General features: G+C 37.9%; 1 protein-coding gene across 1 annotated transcript in view; it reads left to right on the top strand.

Annotated features, from left to right (window-relative positions):
• DIAPH1 (diaphanous related formin 1) overlaps positions 1–27006 on the top strand; it is a 114031-nt gene that overhangs the window by 22701 nt on the left and 64324 nt on the right. The window contains exons 2-14 of the mRNA XM_067467710.1: positions 4050–4076; positions 7791–7943; positions 8879–8980; positions 15339–15469; positions 16226–16312; positions 18087–18150; positions 19591–19730; positions 21342–21450; positions 21814–21924; positions 22351–22469; positions 23860–23976; positions 24474–24589; positions 25070–25134. Coding sequence (XP_067323811.1) covers positions 4050–4076; positions 7791–7943; positions 8879–8980; positions 15339–15469; positions 16226–16312; positions 18087–18150; positions 19591–19730; positions 21342–21450; positions 21814–21924; positions 22351–22469; positions 23860–23976; positions 24474–24589; positions 25070–25134 — 1341 coding nt within the window. The remainder of the gene's footprint in view (positions 1–4049; positions 4077–7790; positions 7944–8878; positions 8981–15338; positions 15470–16225; positions 16313–18086; positions 18151–19590; positions 19731–21341; positions 21451–21813; positions 21925–22350; positions 22470–23859; positions 23977–24473; positions 24590–25069; positions 25135–27006) is intronic.

A 27006-nucleotide genomic window follows, 5' to 3' on the forward strand; every position in this document is an offset into this window, starting at 1 on the left:
AAATGTAAATAGAGTGGCGTGTGTTGAGACATCTGAGGGTATAAGCAGGTAGTATAATACCTTGGTATGTCCAGCCATAGAGGCTACTTACAGTGACAGTGTTGGCTGTGCAGAAATAATAGTATGTAGTATGAAGTTTCTGCATATCTCCCCTTTCTTTGTGAAAGTTCTAAGCAAGTCATAACAGCATTTCTTAAACCTTATTTTTTACCAGGGACTCCTTCATTCAAATGTCTTTTGTTGTTTGTAGACACCATGTAATGATAACAATTTGTAGAGAAAAATTGCTACATTAAATGATAATTATAACATCCAGTATCTTTACAACACCAACAAAATGTCAAAAAGTATAAGCATTTTTTTTTAGTTTGACAGAACTTACCAAGCTGGAAGTTTAGCAAACCAAGGTACACAGGGGTGGATAGAAGAGTGGCTGTGTTGTAGCCAAAAGACTGTGTTAAGTCAAAATCTTAAGACAGATTGTCTGAGGAAATGGCACTCTTAATTGGATTAGGCTCTGCTAAGGTGCTATACAGGTTTCAGGTTGTACCCAGAATTGCTAGGACAAGGACACATACAGTGGCTGATCTGGTGTTTTTGAAAATGAAGAACAGATAAATCTCCTCTCTTCTGTGCCTTTCCTGTTATGAAAGAATATATTTTGAATGATCTTTGTGTATGTGTGCAGATTCTGTATCAGGATAATAATGTCCATATATTTGGTGAAAAAAATGGAATATCAAATTGTTGGGGATTTCGCATAGGGGAAGTAGAATCAGAGTGCCTATGGGGATGTGGGACTAAATGTTCTGGGGTTGCAGTTTGTGCACCCTGCTATCTTTTGACACGGGCACAAAGTGATTAGAATATAAAAGTGATAAGAGCAGGTTTGAGTAATCAATCTTGAAGCTGTTTGTTCATAATTTTTAAAAACTGGAAGATTATTCTTGGTTTTTAATCTGTAATACTTCTTACTTTAGTTCATGCTGCCAGATTTCTATTTTTTTACATCTGATATTTCACAAACTGGTCATATTTTCTCCACATTTTGCCAATTGGCTAATAGGGCAGCTCTAGTGCTGCAGTTGAATAGCAGTTCAGTTCTTTCTGCTAAGCCCTAATTGAGGTCTAGGAGAGCCTGCCTTTTTCTACTTCTTCTGACAACACTATTGCATCAGTGGAATAACCACTTTGAATCCTGAAGCAGAGTCTCACAGCTATATTGGTCTTACGTCCCTTTTAAATGAGTTAGTTTAAACTACCATAAAGTACTGTCATGTATAATTCCATCACATTTTCACCCTGTACAGCAATCTGGAATAATTAAAGCACTTTTATAAAATTGAGGTTCATGCTAGTTTGGCCTGTGATACGCAAATATTTACATAATGCAGATACTTTAAAATCAAAGTGAAGCACTTTGGAGCTCCACTGATTTTAATGAGAACAGTTCATCATATGCTTTAAATCTCATTTTAATGTTATGATTAAGTGTGGCATAAGAAAAAGCACATTGCATTGAACTGAGCAATGAAAAATGTTACATCTAGGCCTATACATCTATATAAATAAAAATGTAATGTTTATTTGTTTGATTGACAAAACTCAAAAACCACTCAATGTATTGACACTAAATTTGGACACAATACACATAGCAGGCCAACGCGTGACCATCACTCATAAAAACACTGAAAAACACAGAAGAAGAAAATACATTACAACAAAAATACATTACAATGCATGCACAAAACTATATATATCTATATCTATATATATGTATGTATGTATGTATATATATATATCTCCATACATACAAACACACATATACACAAATATATATACACACAAAACACATATACACAGACTGGGCCACAGCAACACATGGCAGGGGACAGTTAGTTAACAATAAGAAAAGAGGGTGGAAATGCTGAATTTGAATGGGGCTGCACAAGTTGAAGAAGGCCATGTATGCAAAACACAGCCAAATTTGGAAGTAGGCACAAATCAGTTCTCCTCCCTCCCTCTCCTTGTGTCCTCAGGACCTGCTGTGGATGGATGGAGAACCTCTAGAACAGGGCTTCTTAAATGTCTCTATTTGGGACCTCTTTGGCCCAAGAAAATTTTACATTACTCCAGGTATATAAAATCGGTATAAAAATCAAACATTTCCTGATGTTTGTCTCTCTAGGTCTATTGCGGACGATGCATCTCATGATCTTGCCATCGTTTCCCTTCCCTTTAGTTTATAATACAACATGTGGAACTGTTTCCCTGCAGTTTCGCCTACCTGCATCCCATCAAAATGAGTCTAGGAATCTTTCTACATCTTTCAGGCATTTCCACCCTTGCACCGGCAGAACTGCTGACCAACAGTAACCAACAGTTGCTGTGGCCCAGTCTGTGTATATGTGTTTTTTGTGTGTATATATTTGTGTATATAGGATTTAATGGTGTGTTTTATATCATATTTAATAATCTGGTTTTCATGTATTTACTTATTTGCCTTATATGTGAAAGCATCAAATAAACTAAAATTAAACTAAAAAACTGATAAGCCAGCATTTGCAAGGCTTGCTAAACAGGCTGTTTCCTTTTTATGAAGTACAGCTGAAGCATCGTCTGTAGAATCCACTGTAAACACTGTACATTTAGAAAACGTTTACAGTTGTCCATTTTTATCAGGACTTCGACATTATATGGAACTGGCACCCATAGTTTAAGAAGCAGTGCTCTAGAACAGACGTAAGATGTCTTAAAGCAGTGGTTTCCAGGCTTTTTTGGCCATGGAACCCTTCAGAAGACTTCTTTTTCTTGTGGAACTCTAACTCTGTCCCTGAATTTCCCACAGAACCTTTATTCTGCCCCTAAACATTGTGAATTCACAAGGTTCTTCCTTCTTTCATCTGGATGTTTTGTATAATGTAGGTTTGGAAATTAAGGAATTAAAATGTCCTTTTTAAAGCAGTGTTACACTAAATGTTAATACAATCTTAATACCCCAGCATGGATTTTTAAAAAGATTTTAAAGATTTTGTGCAGCCCCTATTCTGCTTTTGTGGAATCCTAGGGTTCCATGGAAAACAGATTGGGAACTGCTCTCAACATCTTTTATGTGACCCCCAGGCATATAGGTATATAAAATAGGTATAAAAATCAAACATTTACTAAAAATAAATTAGCATTGACAAGGCTTACTGAAACATTTTCTGCAGACCCCACTATAAAGACTGCATATTGTCATTTAAATGGGTGGTGTCCAGAAGCCTTTTACTCTTGCCAAAGTTTTCATGACTCCAACACTGAGCTGAGAGGACCGGAATTTGGGGTTTTGGAAGCAGGAGCATAGAGGGCAGGGCAGAGGTGGCGTTATGCTTTGCTAGTGCAATGATTAGATTTAGGCTTTAGTATGAATATTTTTTAAATTGTGGTAGGCTGACAATGTTCAGGATCTTATTAAGTATAAAGAGTAAATGTAGTCCTTTCTGTTGAAGTTATTAAGAAATGTTAATGTCTGTCAGATAGATACCTTTTGTCATTATATGTCTTTCCTTTCTCTGAAGTAGTTGATAAATACACTAAGTACAATGCAGTTAGTGTTTCCTGAATTATTTGTGTTATGGATGATTTTTTAATTATATGGGTTTTAAAAAATGCTAGGTCTTTCCTTGCAAGTGAGACATCTCAGTACCTCTTCCTATTTCTTCATCCATTTTATATTCACACACACCTGCAATACAGTTTGATTGTTCCACAGAAAGGCCTTGTTACTATCTTTACATTTTCCTGTATAGGTGTTTTGTGTAGGGGAGGAGGTTTTGAACATACTGGTGCATCTCTCCATAATCAACTTATGAACATAAATTTCTGGCCCTGAAACATATTTTGTGGCACCAGAGGACAATAAATACACATTTGGGTCTTCTCAGGTCAAGAAGAGAATATGCAAAAATCAGATAATACTCTAATTCCCTACTCTTTTTTGTTTTCTGCTTGGATTTTTCTTGTGTTACTAATTCAAGTTTCTCTCCTTTTCTTTCCTCAAATCACAGAATCTGAAAAGGGTGATGGCAGATGAGGTAAGAATGATCACTTTCAATTATTTATTTGACATTGTCTATATTACTTCTCACATTTTCCACCACCATGTATTCTGCGTGGGGATGCTTCCATTTCTGTTGCCAGCTACTTGATGGTGACTTCTGTTGGTATGCCATGTACATATTACCTTGCATCGAGTGCTAGCTTTGATAGTGTCTTAACTGCTTTTTAAACAGATGTAGTCCTCCCCATGTTTTTCATTTATTCTGACTGTTGTTGCAAGGAATCTTCAGTGGATATCTGATTATAATTTTCTTGCACAAATTGAATTCTCTTTCAGGTTGAGTTCAGATTTGCTTATAGGAGAGAAATTGTCTTGGCCACACTAGATAGCCTCAACCATAAAACAGAGGGTAGAATACAAAAAAAAAATCATTTGGACTTCACAGTGGTATTGAATGCTTTGCTACCCTCTTTTGATACCTTTTGGAAGCAGGGCTGAAGAGCACCGAATTTTTGTGCTTTCATTCATACTAAAATAAAGGGCTAAAGAAACACAACTATAATGTAAATTGCTGCTTTGCCCATTGGCCATTGAATTACAGGGCATCACAAGAATTCATCATGCATCCTACCAGTTTGAACATTCATCCCAACCCAGCTGGATGGAATGAGCAAGAAATATTTAAAGTAACCTTATGATGCACTTGCATGTTCATGTGCTCTCTCTCTCATGAATGTGTGCATGTCCACACATATCAAGATCCTAGGAGATCTTGCACAAATGTTTTGCACAAGCCCCAGCCTTGCCCCTTAGCTTAATATATGACAACTATGTTAGGCTATTGGTTGTTGTTGATTGTTATGTTTTATGATGTTTTGTATTTGTAATTTTTTACTGTGTTATATTTTAATCTCTGTTTAACTGGGCTTGATCCCCATGTAAGCCCCCCTCCCCCTGAGTCCATTTGAGGAGATGGTGGCGGGATACAAAAATAAAGATGTTGTTGTTGTTGTTGTAATCCTGAATTTAAGAATAAAGAGAAGAGTGTCTGTGGGTGAATAAACTGAGACTTCGTGTCTTTTGAATATATTAAACCCACTTTGGTTATCCGATCAATGCTACCTGGCATAAGCAGCCCCATTTAATGTTCAGGTTTGCATCTTAGGAGTGCTGCTTCCTCTGGTGCTAGTCTGAGTGCTTGAGTGACAGTAGTGATTAAATGTGCCTCCTATAAGCTCTATCCTTTATTGGAGAGTACAGGGTGGAATATAGTCACAGATGCTTTGATAATTTCTAGACTTTGTTATTGTAAAATGGTCTCGATACAAGTGTGTCCATGAAAAGTGTTTTGAAATACCAAACTGTCAAGACTAAGGTTTTAACAGGGATAGATGGGACATACTTAAATGCTTCCCACTTTGCTATATTTCTCTTGCCAGCTTTTTGATCATGCTCTCTTTCTGGCATGCCACTGCACCAAGCACTTGCTTTGATAGAGTATGTTAACTGCCTTTTCAGAGTGGCACACAATGACCCTCATTCATGCAGGCCTTCTTGCAAGACTTATGTGGATGTTTGTCTTTGTCTGTTGCCTTTTGAAACAAAACAAACTGAACTCTGTCTGCAGCGCTGCCTCTCATGCTGGTTACAGACCTATGTCCTCTCTGAGGCCCCAGATATTTGTTCTAGGATGATTTCTTAGGAACCTCATTAACAACTGATAGCAATTGTTTATCATCTGCACATGATAGTTCAAGGCAGTTGGGAAAGGAGGAGGACATATTTTTATGAGAGCTAAATCTAAGTGTTCTGCAGGATTCACAATAAGAGGGTGTTCCAAATCATCCATCCCAATGGCTTATTTATGTAGTTTCTTGAAGGCTCTGAAGCATGTCCCTTCTGACATGTTGATGCTGATTCCAGGTTTGCCTGAGTAAAACTGTGTAATTTCCTTTCTTATGAGTCAGGAATTGTGGCAGTCCTAATGGATAATCTGCATCAGGAAATAGACAAGCCTGTTAATTATTCTGAACTTCTTAGAGGTATTTAATATTACTATCCATGATATTATCCAGAGCTCACTTGTGAGAATTGAGCTGAAGGATGTCATATCTACATTCTTAGAATACACACACACACATATATATTTAAAAAATAGTTCATGGATTACTGATACGGATAGTAGATTAAAGGGAGCCATGTATATCCATCTTGTCCATTATTCTGTTTTATAACCATGTGAGATCATTGCAAAATTTAGTCTAAAATGTCAGCAATAGTCTGATGGCGCCTAGTATGTTTGAACATTCTTGCATGTTGGGGTGGTGGGAAACCCTGAGCAATCATTTAGATAACAAAGAGAAACTGAATTTGAGTGGAAAAAAAAATTAAAACCTAGATAAGATGAAAGGAGAGCCAAAGTCAGATGCCAGCTGTTTTGTATGGGGTTACAATCCTCATAAAATGTAGGTTTACAGCATGGAAGTATGACTTGATGTTTTGGTGCTTCTGAGTGCTCAGTTGGTGGTGAAAACTACAGGCTCCTTTTACCAGTTGCATTTTTCGTTGAAGAAGACAGATCTTGTCAACTTCACTGAAACTTTCATCTTCTGTATTTAACCACTGGCCATTTGATAACTTTCCTTTGTCTTATCTTGTAAAACATTTGGCAGAGAAGGCTAACAGCCTTGTAAAACTACAACTCCTAGGATTCAATAGCAGTGATCCTTGACAGTTAAAGTGGTGCCAAACAGCATTAATTAGAAATTGTAGAAGCACCCGTAGATGCAGAGTTTTGCCAAGAGGCCATAAAAGACAAGCATTGTTTTAGTTTTTGGATTGTAAGTCTTTTCTTGTACAATAACATAGTGATGCCTGTCTATCTGTCTATAAGTGATTTAGAACAGTACTTCTGAAAAGTTTGTTCTGGAAGGATGCTTTTAATTACTTCAAATATTTATTAGAGTGATTAACCAATAGAACTGTATGAATTTATTAGCAAAACATTTTGGCTTCTGCTTCAATTTCTCAGAACAAAAATGACTAAAACATAGTGATAATACATTTTAAAAGACCTGATTATTACTCAGTTTAGTCTCTCTGTGTATGAAATCCTGTGATATTCATCTGCTCCAAGACTCTACAAAACTGCTTTTTCAATGATGTCTAATGATTGTGAAATTACAATCATTAGACATTATTTGTTTTAAGCTCTTAATCAGTTTTAAGGAATTTAACTGTTTATTCTTAATAACATTAATGTTTAATTCTATTTTATTGTTTATATATTTGCAGTTTTTAAATTGTATTGAATTGATTGTAAGCTGCTTTGAGTATTGTTTGTAGAGAGAAAAAATGGGATATAAATAAACATAAATATAATAATATTTTATAGTACTTTCAAAAATATCAAAAATACCTTCAAAACATTCAGGTAATTAATACATTCATCATTTATTATTATTATTATTATTATTATTATTATTATGAGGCATGAAAGTAACAGAATTTCTACATTTAATTAAAAACATATTTGTTTATTTGTTACCCATCTCTCCTCATAGCTCGAAGTGGGATACAACATGGTTAAAATAGACAGATAAAATATAATTATATTAAAGTGCATATATTAAAATATACATAACCAAGACTGACACTAATACTAATAAAATGTAGGTTAAAATGCAGAGGTTAAATCGACTCTGTAAGCAAAATTAATTAATTTTGAATTTCCACATTTATTTATCAGCTTGAGAGATTCACAAGCATGAGGATAAAGAAGGAGAAGGAAAAATCAAATGCGGCGCATAGGAATTCCTCTGCTTCATATTCAGATGTTTCAGGTCAGCTGCTTCAGGAAATCTCAGATGAAGATGTGCTAGTCCTCTTTGAGCAGATGCTGGTAAGTTGTTTAAATTATCTTCTTTTTCTACTGCTAATATTTGGGTGATGTAAGCTGCCCTGAGTCCCTTTTAGGAGAGGGGGCAGGATACAAATAAAGATGATGGTGATGATGATTACTACTACTACTACTACTACTACTACTACTTCAATTTAGTACAGGCAGTACCAAGTTGCAAACAAGGTTAGCACAGGGAAGGGTTAACACCTATGCACTTTTTTTGTTTTGTTGTTTACTGTCTATGCCTCTATTTGGAAGAGTTAATCCAATTTTTGTTCCTTGGGATGATTGGATTTTGAAAAATTTGGCTTGTTTTAGAAAGAAGGATTGGTGAGAAAGCTTCACTGTCCCCTTTTCCATGAAAACTCTTGTGAATTTCCCTTGTTAGGGGTAGATTTCTCTCACTTCCTGTTGTCTCACCCCCGTTCTTGACTGTAAGTTGTTTGTAAGGCGAATGTTTGTAACTCATTTTTCTAAAGCAGAAGAACACATCATGATGCATTCACAAAAGGGAATTAGTAGTTTGTTACCTCAGATGAAGTGAGTTGAGCCATTAAACTGGAGAACCTGCAAACTGAATCTTTGCCTGATGGCACAAATGATGTTTCAAAAATGAGTAAAGGAAGGCTGAAAGAAAGCTTAGCAAGGGAAGAGACCCACTTTGGTTATATTTCTGTGTTGACACCATCTCTACCCATGTACGACCTAAATCACCACTAGGATTCCAGAAATTTCCTTGCTCTTAGGGTGATGGAATCTTATCCCCTACAGAAAAGCAAAACTGAAAAACTAAAATTAATCTGAGAAAGAGGCTATCAGATGTGAAGCATTGATGGCAAAAGATAAGGGTGTTTCCCTCTTGAGATTTTATGAACATTAATTTATAACAACAGTTATTTTGCATAATAAGACATTTTCTTTTGCTTTTTAAATAGGTGGATATGAATCTCAATGAGGAAAAACAGCAGCCTCTAAGGGAGAAGGATATTGTCATCAAGAGAGAGATGGTCTCCCAGTACCTGCACACTTCAAAAGCGGTGAGTTCTTGGCCTTGAAAGCTGAAGTGCAGTGTAACAACCCACAGAATACTTTTAGAGTTTGTCAACCATCCTTGTTTTGATGTAAAGAATTGTTTTAAAAATGCTTTTTCAGATTTGGAAAGAGATTAAGCAATCTATACCTGAGTACACCTGGGGGAAACCACATGTATTTACCCTATATTTTTTGGATTCACGGGTCCCCATGTTTGCCCTATTAGTGTGATCACATTGCATGCAGTGATAACATTATGGCAAGTTAGACTTAAGCAGCCACATCTCTCCCCTGGGGCGATCTCATCTCAATGTGATCATATTTGCAAAAAAAACTCCTCCAATTCTCATTATTGATGGCTTATGGCTGCTTCACTGCTTGCCCTTGCCACCTCCCATCAACCAATTTGGGCCACTCTGGACTTAATGTCAGGGGACTACCTTTACCTTTACCGAACTTATCCACCAATACAAACCTTCCCATTGGAAAAGGCCACACACAAAACCTCTGGAACTCATTTGGATCTCTGCCGAGATTGGTAGGTAAAAGGCAATTTTTTAAAAGCAGTTGAAACACAAGTTTGGATGTGAATTGTCACAAATACCATGTGTCAGGATAAAGGTCAATATAAAGTGAGCATGATTTTTAGTCCTTGTAGACAGGGCCTCTATGAAAGATATGGAGTCACTCACCTTGTCCTTTGGGTTGTATAGCACAGTTTTGTTCGCCATTTCATGGGAATAAGGAAGGGACTGTTAAAATCTAGTAGCTTAGAATTTGATCTAAAAGGGAAGCAGAAATTTCTAGGCCTTTAAAGAGGAGCAGGAAGCCCACGCTCATGTTATTCATGATTAACAGTGTCTTCATGTGATGTCTAAACATTGTAATTACCTTTTCATTTCATTTGTGTGCTTGGTATGTGGTGGTGAACTCCTTTGCTGTAGTTCTGTGTTATTCTATGCAGTCATTATCTTGGAATTCTGAAAATGCCACTTTAATAGCCAGAAGTGAAATGTTGTATAAACAACCAATCTCTAAAGAGAAGTAGGGTATTATAGGTTGAACGCTCCTTATCTGGGATTCCAAAATGCTCAACAATCCAGAACTGTCCACATGGGTGGCCAAGATAGCAATACCATTGCTTTCTGATGGTTCAATATACACAATTTCATTTCATGCACAAAAGAATCAAAATATTGTATAACATTTATTTTCTGGCTATGTGCATAAGATGTAGATGAAACATACATGGATATCATGTTTAGACTTGGGTGCCTTCTCCAAGATACCTTACATTGTATATGCAAATACAAATATTCTGTCATCTGAAAAAATCCAAAATATTTCTGGTCTCAAGCATTTCAGATAAGGGATATCAACCAGTATAAAACAAAGCTTTCTTTATGGCATAGTATATATGCAACATAAGCATTATAAAATCCATAGTATTGTAATACATTTATTAAGGCAATTAGAGGACACAATCCAAACATAACAAGTAGTGTTTGCAATATATTACTGTATTTTGGAATATATTTTTAAGGTTTTAATCCAACTGATATGTCCAATCCCATTTGAAACCCCTCACCCCACATTTCCCTGTTGAAATAACAACTGGCCAGGATTCTCATTGTGCTGAAGATGCCTCTACTGGTCAGTTCCAGGGACTTTCTCCGCATTAGGAATGCATATTTTGTTTTATATCTGAAAACTTGGATTTACACTATGCCAAGATTTTATATAGTGGGTTTCTTATAATAAGTTCCTTTTTCCAGAAGTTGGGCAGGAAACTATAGTCACAACCAATAGCTGAAATTTGCTTTTCAAGCTCTGCTTACAACTGTTGACATCTTCCTTTCTTATGGATTGTGCCAGTTGAGCTAGGAATTCTTTTCTTGTTTCTGATGATACGCTACTTAAAATAATGCACGGCAATAGAATGTTACTGTAATAAGTATTTGAAATAACACAATAATTTGAAATCTACAAGTAAGTATCTGTAATGCTCGTATCTGGACACTTTTTTTGTTTGCCAGGTATTATAGTTGGGATGCTTATTAAATTTAAAAAACTGAACAACAAAAACAAGCTATCTGTGTATGTAATGCTGAATAACAAAAATAATTCTTTCTTAGGTTTACTAAAGTAATGCATGATTGTGGTGTGTGTTGCAAAAATCTTCTCATACTATGTTTCTGCACTGCATGTTTTTCTCACAAATCTTCTACTTGCCTTTATTATTGGAAAAGGGAAGCTTCATGTAGCATTGTTCTTTCTTTTATTGTGGGGAGCAATTAGATTGCTGTATACTCCGGGGTATTAAACGACTGGGGCTATAAGACGACCCCCCAACTTTTGCATGTAAAATAGAGAGTTGGGGATATACTCGCTGTTTAAGATGAGTCCCCAAACCCTGCGCCGCCTCCAGAAGGGCCTCTGGCGCTGCTCAGGCCGCTCTCCTTCTTCCTGACGAGGCTTTGCGGGAAGTGCCTCTTCTCCTGCGAGACAATATTGTCTTGCGGGAGAAGAGGCGCTTTGCACGAGGCCTGGCCAGGAAGAAGTAGAGCGGCCTGAGCAGCGCCGGAGGCCCTTCCGATCAGGTTGCTCTCCTTCTTCCTGGGCAGGCCTCGCACAAAGTGCCTGTTCTCCCGCGAGACAATGTTGTCTCGCTGGAGAAGAGGCGCTTTGCACGAGGCCTGCCCAGGAAGAAGGAGAGTGGCCTGAGCAGCGCCAGAGGCCCTTCCGATCAGGCCGCTCTCCTTCTTCCTGGCCAGGCCTCGTGCAAAGCGCCTGTTCTCCCACGAGAAAACGTTGTTTCGTGGGAGAACAGGCGCTTTGCGCGAGGCCTGGCCAGGAAGAAGGAGAGCGGCCTGACCAGCGTGGCAGTCAGGAAAAGAGGAAGGATAGGGAGCCTGCCTGGGAGGCTGCCATGAGCCAAGGCAGCGGGGGAGGAGGAGGGGAGCCCGTGGCCAAGGCCCTCCACATCAAGAAGCTCTATCAGTAATTTTATTATTATTTTAATTTTATATTGGTGTACTAGACGACCCCCCAAAATTTTATAAGGTTTTACATGCCTAAAAAGCCGTCTAGTACCCCAGAATAGACGCTAATCGCCTTTGTGGCCCCTTAACTGTATGATTCTAATGGAAGTTAGGGCAGAGTATGGCTGCTACTCATGTCATTTGTAGGCCACCATCTTTTAGAACAGAGTTTCCAAACTGTGCTCCTCCAGATGTTTTGGTCTTTAACTCCCACAATTCCTAATAGCTGATAAACTGGCTGGGTCTTCTGGGATCTGACGTCCCAAGCACCTGGAGGAGAACAGTTTGAGAAACACTGTTTTAGAGACATGTTACTAAGTTAGAGCTTCTGGGTTTAAGTTGTATAAGGTGACTTTATGTTTTACTTTGTGGTATTCCCAAGTACATCTGATTGTCTCTTATAAACATAATATTTGATTTAAGTAAAGCTCTCATCTGATCTGGTGCTGTTCCAATATCTTTCACTATCCAAACTGGAAAGTCTAGTAAACAACCCGCCTGCTTGGAAATCTTCAAGCTAGTTTGGCTACAGTGATGACTGTGATAACCACAGCTCTTCTTAATTGCCTGTGGCTTAACACTACATTTTATCAGCACACTTGAAAAAGTGGGCTGAATTCCACAAAAGGTCATGCTAAAATAAATCATATAGGCTTCAAGGTGCTTCTAGATTTCACTGCCCCTTCCACTTTTCCTCTTTAATTGGTAAAGACCTTGCTATATTCCTATAACATCTGGTGTTCTCTTTATAATGTTCCTCTCCTCTTTTCATCATACAGTTTTTCATCCTTTTTTTACTATATCCGGCAGTATATGCACAATGTATGGTTCCTTGCCAATTTTTTTCTGGCACATTCCCACATCTGTATTGTTTAAGACACACTTGTTGCCAAAATCTAGCAGGTGTAGCTATTCACTGACACAACCTTGTGAAAGTTCTCCATGCTTTGCTTTGCTTTATATAAAGAAAAACCTGCATCTTCCCTTCTGGCATTTACACCACACAGAGCAGTAAAACCAAACTAAAGTACAATAACATTACAAAATATAATGAAGACATATAGTGTAAACAGAGTTGTAAATAAATGTCAACAAACAAACACTTGTCAGAGAAGGAAATCTTTTCTAAATGGTTTTTATGTGGTCTTTTCCTACATGTGTCAAACTCAAGGTCTGTGGACTAAATCAGGCCTACCATGTCATTTTAGATGCTGGACTACAACTTCTGTATTCTTCATGATTAAACATTATGACTAGAGCAGATGGGAATTGTGATACAGTAACATCTGGAAGGCTGCATTTTGTTCTACTTAATAAGGATAGTGGAGATTGCATTTAGATTCAAGGCTTGTGGCTATGACGTCTGGCTATAAAACATCCTTCAACCACAAGTGAGGCTGGCGGGGACGAGGAGCAGGGCCTTCTCAGTGGTGGCCCCCCACCTGTGGAACTCACTCCCCGGGGAGATTAGATCGTCATCCTCCCTCTTGGTGTTTAGGAAAAAACTGAAGACCTGGATCTGGGATCAAGCCTTTGGTCATTCTGACAGTTAACTGAAGGTTCTGATGATAGACAAGGACAAATGGAATGGTTTGGATATATGGACTCTGAACTCTGAGCATGAGATTGTTTTATGATTTTATTATGTACTGATGTTTTTAATTAATTGTTGAATTGTTTGTATTTGTACTACTTGTGAATTGCCTTGGGCATCTAATTGTGCCCCCACTGTAAGCCGCCCTGAGTCCCCCCCGGGGTGAGAAGGGCGGGGTATAAGTAAATGAAATAAATAAATAAATAAATAAATAAATTTCCCCAACTTTAGAGCCACAAGTGCTGTTGGATTACAATTTCTGTTATCCCCAGTCCACATGGCAGATGATCAAAATAAGAGAAGAGTCATTCATCAATAACACACAGGAACCTAACCTGGGTAAAAACTAAAAGCATTGAGCGTTATCTAGAATAATTATAGATGGCCCTCTGTATCCACGGATTCTCCATCTATGAATTAAATAGTTCTTTGAGGCTGATTATGAGAGAATGTGAAAATGAGTGACAATGAGTTTGACAAACTATCTCTGCTCCCAGAGATTTAGGCCATACTGTCTCTGCTCCCAGAGAATAGTACTGGTATTTGGTATTGCCTGATATATCCCAGTGGATACTCTTTTATTGCCTGGAGTTGGGAACATAGACTGCAAGGAAGAGATGAGGGATTCCTGTGAGGTGTGATCAGCTTTGGATTTTGGTCCTCCAAGCACTGTCTGAAGCACAACTATTTTTCTCTAAGGAGTTGCCATGGGAGATTCTGAGAAGTTATTTTCTTAATCAACTGGTTCCAAATGTCAGTGGGAAATTTGAAGCAGGATAGAGAATACAATGCACCAGTTAGATTAGGCAGTGAAAGTGAGAGCTGAAGGCTGCTGCCCTCACACAGCAGCTACTTTATAGGCTGAAGCCAATAACTGCCTTCAAACAGAGGGTTGTGTAGCGGCAGAAAAGTTTTTGAGGGGAGACATCTTAATTTATCTTTAGTTATGGATAACTAATTCATTGCATTCCACCTCTGCTATTTTTGTTTTATTTTGAAGCACCATTCTATCTAAATAATTTCCACAGTTTCCTCCCATTTTCAATTCATTATTAAATAAATTGTTATTAGGATTTTCCCCTGCTGACATACTTATTCAGTCTTCAAAGTTTTGAATCTTTTAACTTTTATTCTGCGTAGATAAGTAATTACTTTTATGAACAATTCAAAATAATTATTTATACTCTTCATTAAACAGGGAGCTTGAATGTATCAGCTGTGTATTAATCCGTCAAGGATTAGGTGTTCTCCCTTGCCTTTTTAGTGGGTAAAAGCATAGGTGGGCTGTCATCTGGAAATGTCTGTATAAACAAATGGGACCCCCTTTACATATGAATTTGTGTATAGATTGTACAGATGCTCAATTTTGCATGTAGGGCAGGACTGTGTATGATACCTGCAATCTCAAGCTAGTCATCTATCTGATCTTACAGCATTTCACAGCATTCTGGATATATGTCTTTTAAAGCATCAACTTTTGCTTGTAGTTTTCTGACTTTGTCAACATGACACGTTTTAACTCTGGCTTTCAGCTGACAGACATTTTAGCCACTAAATGGTATATAACCTGGTATCCAGATACTACTTAGGAACAAGAAGTCTATGAGATTGTTGCTCTGAACATTTGCTAAAAATGAAAATATGTGATATACAGTTCTTGATCCACCACTTTTTATGTCCTGACTCTATTGCCATGTTATGTGACCACCATTGTTCTTTGATTTGCAGGGAATGAGCCAAAAGGAGAGCTCCAAATCTCCTATGATGAATATCCAGGAACTAAAATCTGGTCTCAGAGATGCACAACTTCTTAATTGTTTGGAGTCTCTGCGTGTATCACTCAACAATAATCCTGTCAGGTAAACTGTGCAGTAAATGTATTGTTTGTGATCACAACAAATGCTGTCATCATAAAACAAATGTTGAAGCATAAACAGGTGATGATATATGTAAAAATGACAGTAATCCACAACCATAAAACAACTCATTTGACAGACGAATTTTATACAGCTTTGAAAATGTTAGCCGATATTAACCAATAAATCAGAATAAATAAGGCTTAATGTTTTTATATTTTCTTTTTTCTTTCTACATAGCCTCCATATATAGGCTACGTAGCTGGTTTGAGTCCCTCTACAGAGGTAGAGAAGATCGGGATACTAAAGTTTTAAATAAATAAATAAATTTATTGCTTCCTACCAGTTAGCATAATCTCACTTGTATTAACTGATATTGAAATATCCCTGTTTTACTTGTTAGCAAAGTTGTAACAACATCACTTATGGCTAGTGATCAAAGTGGAGGAACTGTATCAACATATCACAGAAGTGTCTGATTTCATATTCACAGCTGTGATACATGGATGACCAAAAGTCTGTGTGATATTGCTGATACTGCATTTCATGGGCCTTATTGCAGGGTTAGAGAAGCGGGGTTAGAACCAAAGTTTCTGCTCAGTCCATTTTCCCAAAAGAGCTGACTGGACTCAGATGCTGCAGATCCTAAGGTGTATGTATAGGGAAATAGAACCAAAGTGCAGAGGGAAAACACAGTGGTTGCAAAATGTTGCTGTTTATATACTCAGCTGTTGGGTTTTAATTGTATAATCCTTTCAGCTGGGTGCAAAATTTTGGAGCAGAAGGCCTGAATTGCTTGCTGGACATATTGAAAGGACTTCATGATGAGAAGGATGACATTTTGGGGTAAGAGACTATATTTTCCGAGGTCTAAATTAAGAAATATATATGGACTTATAGATTGACCTTGTTCTGGGTGTAAGTATAAACTGTGGTGTAAACTTGCTTTGGAGAAGCTTAGTGAGCCGTTCATTGGTGGCTCAGACTTAGACCAAGAATATTTTGCAAACAAATAATAATCACAACCAAACATTTTTCTTCCCCGTGCCCTCTTCTTTTCTATTAATTTCTAATAGAGTGGGATGGGAATCATGTGGTCTATGTCTTCTTCCCATATTGACTGCTGTGGTAGCCCTAGAGTTCTTTTTCAACCTTTCTGATACCTCTGACAGCTTTTACTATTTGTCACCAACAGTTATGTTTTTTTGCCTGTTTCTGTGAAAGACTTTATTCATCTAATCTCACCCAGGGAGCATTAGCATCCTGGAATAAATTATGCCACCACAAACGCCATGTTTCTCATCTCAAACATTCAAATAACTATTACGTAGCATTTTCAGAGACGTCAGTGTGTAATCCAAAAATAAATTATTTAACAAAAATGTAGTTAAATTACTTACTTGAAACAAATAAAGCCTGAATGACACTAACTCATATTTCTGATTTATATTTCTAACTCTCTCTTATCTTGTCTCCCATTCTCTCTGGCCTCCCAGCTTTCACCAATGATTTTAAAATCCCGTTCAAACACTCAGCCAGTCACTAGGTTCTTGTGGGTTTTTTCGGGCTATAGAGCCATGTTCTAGAGGCATTTCTCCTGACGTTTCGCCTGCATCTATGGCAAGCTTCCTCAGAGGTTGTGAGGTCTGTTGGAAGTAGGAAAAATGGGTTTATATATCTGTGGAATGGCTGGGGTGGGGCAAGGAGCTCTTCCCTGCTGCAGTTATATGTGAATGTTTAGCTGATCACCTTCATTAGCATTTGAAGGCCTGCCTGAGCCTGGGAAAATCTGTTGCTGGGAAGTGTTAATCTGTGCCTGGTTTTCCCAGGCTCAGGCAGATTTTCCCAGGCTCAGGCAGGCCTTCAAATGCTAATGAAGGTGATCAGCTAAACATTCACACCTAACTGCAGCAGGGAAGAGCTCCTTGCCCCACCCCAGCCATTCCACAGATATATAAACCCATTTTTCCTACTTCCAACAGACCTCACAACCTCTGAGGAAGCTTGCCATAGATGCAGGCGAAACGTCAGGAGAAATGCCTCTAGAACATGGCTCTATAGCCCGAAAAAACCCACAAGAACCTAGTGATTCCAGCCATGAAAGCCTTCGACAATACACTCAGCCAGTCAGTCACTCCCAACACTCAATATGCTCATCCCCTTTCCAACAGATCCAAGCTTATTACATTTATTGTTACATATGTGACCATACTCTACATTAATGTCTCTAATAAACATAACGTTTTACATAACTCGAAAACATCACAATGCCGTTTCACAGAAAGAAAATAAGCCTAAAATGACTGATCCTGGAACCCTCCAATGGTCAGCTAACCATCATATAATATAAGTTAGAGAGCCTTTCTGTGCCTTGTTTCTCCCCATCCCCAGTTCATAAAACCTAGTACACTTTGTTTAGTTTTTGGTAGGGACTGGTATAGCCTGTAGTGGGACTACCCTATTCCTGCGTGAGAATCAAGAAACATTATTTTACATGGTTTAACTCTGGTGCTTTACCTGTTGGATATTATGGGGATTGGGAACCTGCCTTGATACGTGATACCTCATTGTACAGGACTATCAATCATTCAGGTTGCTTTTTTTCTTCCCTCCCATTCAGGCCATATGACACCCGGATCAAACATGAGATCATTAGGTGCTTAAAAGCTTTCATGAACAATAAGGTGAGTTTCTTATCTTCTTCATGTAGATACTTGTGCATTGCCATTCCAGTTATTTTTAGAACCAGTAAGCAAACTTTAGAAAACTGATTCAAAATGAGCAATAAACATAGCTGAGTGCTTATATTTAAAACAAAAAGCCAGTCACAGCCTCAGGAAACTAAAAAGAAAGATGGAAAGAGAATGAAGTAACCATAGTTGAGACTTAGGGTAAATATTTTGGGTTCTCTTTAATTTAGAGAACTGGTATGCCAGATAAATATATGGTTCAGAATTACCTCAGTCTTTGGCAACGGCAAGGAAGAATAGACGAGGGGAGGCCACAGTAATAGATATGCTGGCTTTCAGTAAAAATAGTGTCAGAAAAGAAGAGAGGCTTCAAAGATGTAATGGGTGGAATTCTTTGAAAATAAGAATATAAGATGAAGGTTGCTAGAGAAAGACAAGGAGAGAGAAGAAAATGATAAGCAATGTTAATCAAACAAGTAACAAAAGATCAAATAGCAGAAGCAGGAACACCAGAAATGGAAATAAGTCAGAATGCATCCCATTATTACAAATATTCTGGGGAGCACTCTCTTAATTGGCTTCCCACCTCTACAGAGGTTCAGTCTAAACCACACCTAATAGTTATCTTCCATGACAGTGGAACATTTGAAGTTTCCTCTGTACACTGATCATTGTCACTGCACACAGCAAAGAAAACTATGTGGGCATTACCAGATATTACTTGGGATAGGATCAAGGTCATTATGAAAGACATGAAGTCCAGAAGTTCTTCTGAAAGGGTGGTCTCAGTACAGCTGTGAAATTCTCCCAAGACAGCAAGTTGGTGGGGAGGTGCTTCAACACCAAACCCAAGGCCAATTCAATCAGCTCAGCATGAGAGACTGTTGAGCTGCGTGGTGGGTAACACCAACAGAATTCCTATTCTAGCCCAGCCACTTACCTTCAGATACTTTGAAACACAGATAATTGTGAAATGGAGCACCTGGTGAGGGACAGAGAATCCCAGTAAACCAGTGCAACTCTACTATCTAATTCCCCAGCTTTGCTTAATGCTTTACAGAAAAGTGAGGTGGGCAAAACTGGGAGAGATCCCCCTGCCATGGCTTCATCCAACCTTGTTTTCGAGAATGTTTAGCCCCATCTATAAATGCCCAGTCCCTAGTTAGCCTTTTCCCATGTTTGATCCTGCTCAGAATGACAGATAGTATCAGTTGAGATCTCTCTCTCCCCCCCACCCCCCATTATGTGCTTCAGGGTCTCAGTATCACCTTTGAATATTTCTCCTCTTTGTGATCTAGATCCTCTCTACTTTTTCTTGTATCCGTTTCTTGGTCTGTTCTTTGACAGTTGTGTTACTGTCTTATGTGCCACCATCCTGTCTGATTAACACTACAAGTACATGTATTTCATTATGTGCTGTTCTCTCTCTTTTAGTTTGGAATTAAAACAATGCTTGAAACTGAAGATGGGATACTGCTTTTGGCAAGATCAGTGGATCCCAAAGTCCCTGCCATGATGATTGATGCTATCAAACTACTCTCAGCCCTCTGTATCTTGCCACAGCCTGTAGACATGTAAGTGACTACACGTGGTTTATCACTTTTCTCAAAAGTGTGATTTAAGGCACTTGGGAACTTTTAACACTCAGTATATTAAAAACTGTAGTATCTGAACTGTATATCTTAATATTCAGGGGAGCAATACAGTGGTTTGGATCTGAAAAGCAAATGTAGAAGGAAATTTGTGAACAAACGTGATTTTAGCTGACCTCCAGTTATAATAATAATAATTGCCATCAAAGCCAAAATTGAAAAGTCAATGATATATCCCAAGTGTAGACTCCGCAAGGAAGCAGATGAAGCAATAGATCACATCCTCAGCTGCTGCAAGAAGATCGCGCAGACAGACTACAAGCAGAGGCATAATACTATTGCTCAGATGATTCATTGGAACTTGTGTGACAAATACCATCTGTCTGCAACAAAGAATTGGTGGGATCACAAGCCTGAAAACATTACAGAAAATGAACACGTTAAACTACTCTGGGACTTCTGAATTCAGACTGACAGAGTTTTGGAGCACAATACTCCTGACCTCACGATCGTGTTAAAAAACCAAGTACAGATTGCCGATGTTGCAATCCCAGGGGACAGCAGGATTGAAGAGAAACAACTGGAAAAGCTGACACGATATGACGATTTGAAGATCAAACTGCAAAGACTCCGGCACAAGCCAGTAAATGTGGTCCTAATGGTGATCGGCACACTCGGTGCAGTGCCTAAAGACATTGGCACACAATCGGTGCTGACAAAATTATCATCTGTCAGCTGCAAAAGGTCGTCCTACTGGATCTGCACGCATTATTTGCCGATACATCACACAGTCCTAGATGCTTGGGAAGTGTCTGATGTGTGATCCAATACAACAGCCAGCAGAGTGACCTTGTTTGCTGTGCACTAATCTTGTTATGTTTCAAATAATAATAATAATAATAATAATAATAATAATAATAATACTTTATTTGTATACTGTCCTATCTCCCCAAAGGGACGCAGGGTGGTTTCCAACATATAAAGCAAAACATTAAATTGCTAAGAAGAAAATCATACAGACAGATTAAAATAAAAGCATAATAAAACATAGAATGCTCCAGTGCCAGGGCTTCCCAGTGAAGTGTTTGTACCACTTAAAGCTGATCTTTAAATCTCTTTGACTTTCCACTGACACTCTCTTAAGCTGAGAATAAAGTAAATGCACTGGAAGGCATTTGGAAAACGTGGCAAAGTTGATGGCGGAGAATAATCACTTCAGTGCTGGTGGTCTTTGCTTCTTACAGAATGCTGACATTTGTCTGCCTTTAGCATTACAACCATTATATTTTTCTTTCCCATGATTTTCTGTGTTCACAGTTCATTTCAAAAGTTTCGTGCTGTCTAACTCCCATCACGAAACCAAAACCCAAATGCTCAAAAATGTATACAGAACCAGCCAGCCTGCAGGTGACATCTGTGTAGAAGACATTTATGTGATCCACAGGCATAAATGCAGATATGAAGAAGATTGAACTTCTATACATATTTACTGTGGTGTAAATTTATTTTATATAGCAGCAATTCTAAGTTATTACTTAGGATTACACTGTCAAAGAAGCTGCTACTGATTTGTTTTCCTTGCTTCTATGGTAGGCATGAACAAGTTCTGGGCGCATTGACAGAGCGAGCAGAAATGGACGAAGTGGAACGATTTAAACCTATCTTGGATGGCCTGAAGAGTGGTACCTCAGTGGCATTAAAGGTAGGACCTGAAATAGAGGTTTGTAGAATATCCACACTGAAAGCATATTCCCCTGTGGTTTTGGCTATAAAGATCACACAAAGTGCCATATTTGAAGCACTTCTCCTGACCCTCAAGATTTGTCTGTCAGAGGACAATGTGTGGGAAGGAAAAGTGAACATGGATTTAAAAGGAGTGTTTTCTTGAACCTTTTTGCTTATTTTCTCTGAATGAAGAGTAGTTGAGATTTTCCAGCAAAGCAACAATTTATTTTTACTGGCAACAGTTTATTATTACATTAGATGACTTTATTCCTGCTTGCTCCTAGAGATGAGACTGTATGGATATGGTCTGAATCTAAATCTCTCTACAATGTTTTCCTAGGTAGTCTGTCTACAGTTGATCAATGCCCTAATAATCCCAGCAGATGAACTTGACTTCAGAGTTCACATCCGCAGTGAGCTGATGCGTTCTGGACTCCAGCAGATCCTCAAGGTGAGAAGCATTTATGTTTTGTGCTGCCAGCAGTTACACAACGGCCCAGATGTGACCACAATATTTAATGTATGTTACTACAGTCTTACGAATGGGGATGCTTCTGGAATTGGAGAGCCTCTTCCTTTTCACTATATTTGATTGTTTAAAAAATTTGAGGACTCTATTATTGGTTTTCTTTGTATGTGTCTTTACACATACTCCACATGAAAGAAGAGTGTTGTGTCCTTCTGACCTCAACCAAACATTGCTTCATTCTTCCTGGCTCAGTGATATGAAAAGAAACAGTAATGTGTATATAGTTACATGCACAATGACATTCTCACATTGTCTTGTAATCACATGTACAGTGTGTACAGCTATATATACATAGATTATTGTCTTCATACATATTGCAAGCCTTTGATGTTCCTTTGGCCTTTCTAGGAACTGCGTGCTCTGGACAATGAGGAACTATCGGTTCAGCTGCAAGTGTTTGAAGAAAGTGGAGAGGAAGATTCTGCCGATCTCAGAGGCCGATTGGAGGACGTTCGTGTAGAAATTGAATATCCTTTTTCTGCTATGTATTTGTTTTCAGTGATAAGTTCTTTGGACTATTTGTCCTGTCATTTCACACTGCCATGCATATTGATTGCATTTCAGTCTTCCTAATTTTCTTCTGGTATGATTCCAAGTCACTTGCTGGCATGGGCACAGCATCCAGAACATATGCCTTTGGTTCAAGCTTCATTTTTGCAGGGAGGGGAAGCAAAGGTGTTTGCAAACACAAATGTGTCCATGTGTTACACTAGGGAAAACAAGTTCCAAAATACTGTATTTCCTCACATAATAGTTGCCACTTCGTCATAGTCACACCCCCATTTTGTATGCGGCAAAATTGGCAATTTTGTGTTCCTCCCATAATAGTCATAGAGCTGTTTGAGGCGGATTCCCCTGTCCTCCTCTCTCTGAAGGAAAGGCAGTTTAAAAACTATGAAATGGAGGTCTCTAGAACGGAGATCTTTCACCTTTCTCCAAAGAGCTCCAAAGTTTTTTTTAAACTGTCGTGCCTTCGGAGAAGGAAGGGAGGGAGGGAGAATTTTCCCTCCTCCTTTCTCCAAGGCAAGGCAGTTTTTAAAACGCAAACAGAAATTGAACAATTTATTTGGGGCTAGATCATTCCTCTTCCTTTTGTATTGAAAATAAAGCAGTTTTTTTTTTTAAATCCAGAAACTGGAGAATCAAAGGCATATGTTTTTCATCGCATAATAGTCGCACTTCCTTTTTTATCTAAGAAAAAAGGATAAAAAGTGAGAGTATTATGCAATGAAATTCAGTAGTTTGCTTGCATGCCGCAGTTAGCCCTGGAACTGTCAGTCAGTAGGAAAGCAAAGAGGAAAGAGATAGAGGGAAAGTGATAGATGAGGAAATCAGAGGATCAGTAGAAGAGTCTTGATGAAGAGGGTTTAAACCAAGCAAAATAAGGAACATGCTTTCCTTTTGTTTGTGATATGGTGGAGATTTTTGTGAATTTGGCCACTAGGAAATGTCTGAAATAGGTATAGAAATTGAAACTTTTTTTCTAAGATAGAAGAATAACAATAGATATGTACTTTAAATATCTACTTATGATTGAACCCATTATACCAATCGTTTCTTTATCATGCTCTCATTGTAAAGATGAGCAACATGTCCTTTAAAAGAAATAGTGAGATAAATATAGTCTCCTAAAGCCTCCAGGAGCACAAAATAGGGCACAATCCTTTATCTCTCTGTTTGAACATCCAGTGAGAGAGCCATTGTGTTAAATAGAACACAGGCCAACTGTGGCAACATCATCAAGGTTTTGCCACAAAGGGAAGTGAATTGAAAATTGTCTGATGGCCAATGGTTATGCTAATTCCATTTTTCTGTCCAATTCATATGGTCTTTGCTTCCTTAATCATTACTTTTCACTGACCCCAGTGAAGTCTTCCAGATTCTCCTCAATACTGTAAAGGATTCTAAGGCAGAGCAGCATTTCCTTTCCATGCTGCAGCACCTCCTGCTAGTCCGTAATGATTATGAGGCCAGGTAAAGATATAAATTGCTTTGAAAATGCCTAAAGGATAATTGAAGAGAAGTAAATAACACTGACTTGTTCATTTATTTGTTATACATTAATTCACTCAACAACAAGAGCTTTCTAAGCAGGCACTTCAGTTTTTTAGATGGAGAAGCAGAATTCAGACTGCCTCATGAGGATGTACATTTTGCATGCATTTATGTGCTATTGATTTTGGTAGTATCGTTGTCAGAAAAAAGATGTCTTATGCCATAGAACTGAGAGAACCTAATTTGGCAGCTCAAATAATTTAATTGAAGCAAATTGCAACTAATTGCTGGGGGTAGGAAGAGAAATGAACAGGAGCATATTCCGGTATTACTCTCATGGTGTTTGGTGGGAAGTGGCAGTAAGTGGAACCTACAGAGTTATCTATAGGAACTGGGATAGGCCTACCTGTTCTAGGAGGCCAGTACTTCTAAACGCCAGCACTAAGCATCTTCCCTTTTATTTTTCCTGCTTTTAGGCCTCAGTATTTTAAATTGATTGATGAATGCATTTCACAGATAGTCCTTCATAAAAATGGTGCCGACCCAGACTTCAGGCGCAAGCATCTTGATCTTCATATTGAGGGACTGATAGGTGAGTCTGGACATAGTTTGCTCTGCAGACATCTATTTATTTATTTATTTTTATTCCCATCTCCACCTACCATGATATGAAATAATAGTACACCATTTATTTACTTCATTTATATCCTGTCTTTCTCACTCCGCAAGGGACTCAAGATGCCTTAAAGACACCGGCAAAATTCAATGCCGCATATGAACATAACAATAAAAACATCTTATCTTACTCTTGTCCCTATCCTTAGATGGAAAGAAAGATATCTCTCCACCAGTCTGTTGTGCAAACTGCATAACCTTGAGGGAAAGGTATATGAATATAAGATAAGCAGATGTATAAATACATCCTGAATTGGCTTAGATTGTGTCTAGATGTGAGGAAGATCAAAAATAGGCAAATCTGTAAAATGAGCAGTGCCCTGAAATACTGCCTACACAGAAGAAAGGTTTTACTTATTAATTTGCTATTGACTCATTTCTTTTTCTTTTTCTGTAGATAACCTGATCGATCAAACTAAGGTGGCAAAAAGTGAGGCTAAAGCTATTGAACTGGAAAAAAAGGTGATTACCAATGCAGCCCTTTCATGTTACCCTTTTTTAGATTTGCCACTTGTTGCACTCATTTCTGTTCTTAATCAAGTCACAAAACCTTGCTGTTTTTTTTTTAAAAAATCTCTTCAGTTTTTGACACTTTTCTAATTTGTGCTATCAATCCCTCTTTGTTACACTTTGCTCTGTGAATACTTCATGGTTAGACTTTGTGTTAGGTGTTATAATTAATACCTTTATGTCCTACTTCCTGATCTATTTGGCATTCTTTGTCACAACACAACTACACTTTTCCCCTCCTTATGTTGTTCGCAGACTTCTTCATCTAATCCCTGCCTTTGCTTCTCTGTCCCATTCCCATGTTAACTTGCCTATTAGGCAGTGAGTCAGGGGACAACATTTGTTTGGTTTTAGTGCAGTCCTGACACACTGCTTAATTTTTGGTGCACTTCAGAAGTAATAATTATTATCTTTAGTTCACCTTTTGCTTCACTCTGTTGCAACTCCTTGAGATTTATAAAGGAGATGTTTCCTTCACAGACATGAAGGGATGGTAATGAGTCTATATTTGTCTCAGTTATAACTGATGTGTACTCTACTCTCTCAACATGAGTTATGTCCCATCTGGCAGGGGGTTATATCAAAGTGAAAATGCTTCTGTTAAAAAATTCTATGATAGAGTAAAGTTAAAGAACTCTTGAATGCTTAATAACAACCACAATTCTGACATTGTATATAACGTAGGGGAAGGTCCCTTGCCTTGCAAGGGTCTCAGATTTAGTTCCCCACTTATCTAAATAAAAATATCTTGGCCAGAGATATTAGGAAATGCTTCATAGTTGTTGCTGATTCCAGCACAATGCTGAAGTAGACAGTTCACAATCCAACTTAAGGAAGCTTCGTATAGATATTATCATCTGCTTTTTTTTTTTCAGGTGGGCATTGCTTACCTTCCCATTGCTCTGTGCATAGAATTACCACTAGGAAGTAATTTTGATTTATTTTAATAGATTATTTGAAATCTAGTTCCTCCTTTTCTTTAAGAAAAACATTTCAAATGGTTTCCACAAACTCACATACAAAATAAGGCACAGAAAACCAACTACATCCAACTTGTGAAGGATGAATTGGAACCACTTTCCTCCCTTTCCTTCCAAGAAAAAAAAAAGCAGAGAATTTCCATTCTAATTAGGAGATTACCCATCTCATATTTTGGTACTATAACAACATATTAACAGTGAAACATAACCTTAAACACTACTTTAATCTAGCATCAAGTTTGTTTTTTGCTTCTTTTTCACAAGTTGAATCACTTTGTTCCTCCTGATGTTTCCTCCATCTGCCTTTTTGTTACTGTCAACAAAGTCTGTTACTTCTATTTTTTCATTAACAAATTCTGTTTATAAAATCCATTTCATCTCCAATGGAATCAGCTTTCACTCTTTTTGTCCTTCCTTGGACAAAAAGAGTGAAATACAAGATAAAGTTGGAATATAGATACAGTAGAGTCTTGCTTATCCAACCTTTGCTCATCCAATGTACTGTATTCAACACAGTTTGCCTCCTGCCTGGATCTACAGCTGTTCCAATACATTGCAATGTTTTGATGCTAAATTAATAAATACAGTAATTACTGCATAATGCTATCGTGTATCAAATGGCTTTTTCTGTCAATTTGATGTAAAACATGATGTTTTGGTGCTTAATTTGTAAAATCGTAATGTAATTTGACGTTTAATAGGTTTTTCCTTAATCCCTCCTGATTATTTATTTTATTTATTATTATTTTATTTAAAACATTTATATTTCACCCTTCTCACCCCGAAGGAGCACAGCATATACACGGCAAACATTCAACATTATCCAACATTTTCTCTTATCCAA

This window comes from Anolis sagrei, chromosome 4 (genome assembly GCF_037176765.1).
Source record: "Anolis sagrei isolate rAnoSag1 chromosome 4, rAnoSag1.mat, whole genome shotgun sequence".
Classification (NCBI taxonomy): Eukaryota; Metazoa; Chordata; class Lepidosauria; order Squamata; family Dactyloidae; genus Anolis; species Anolis sagrei.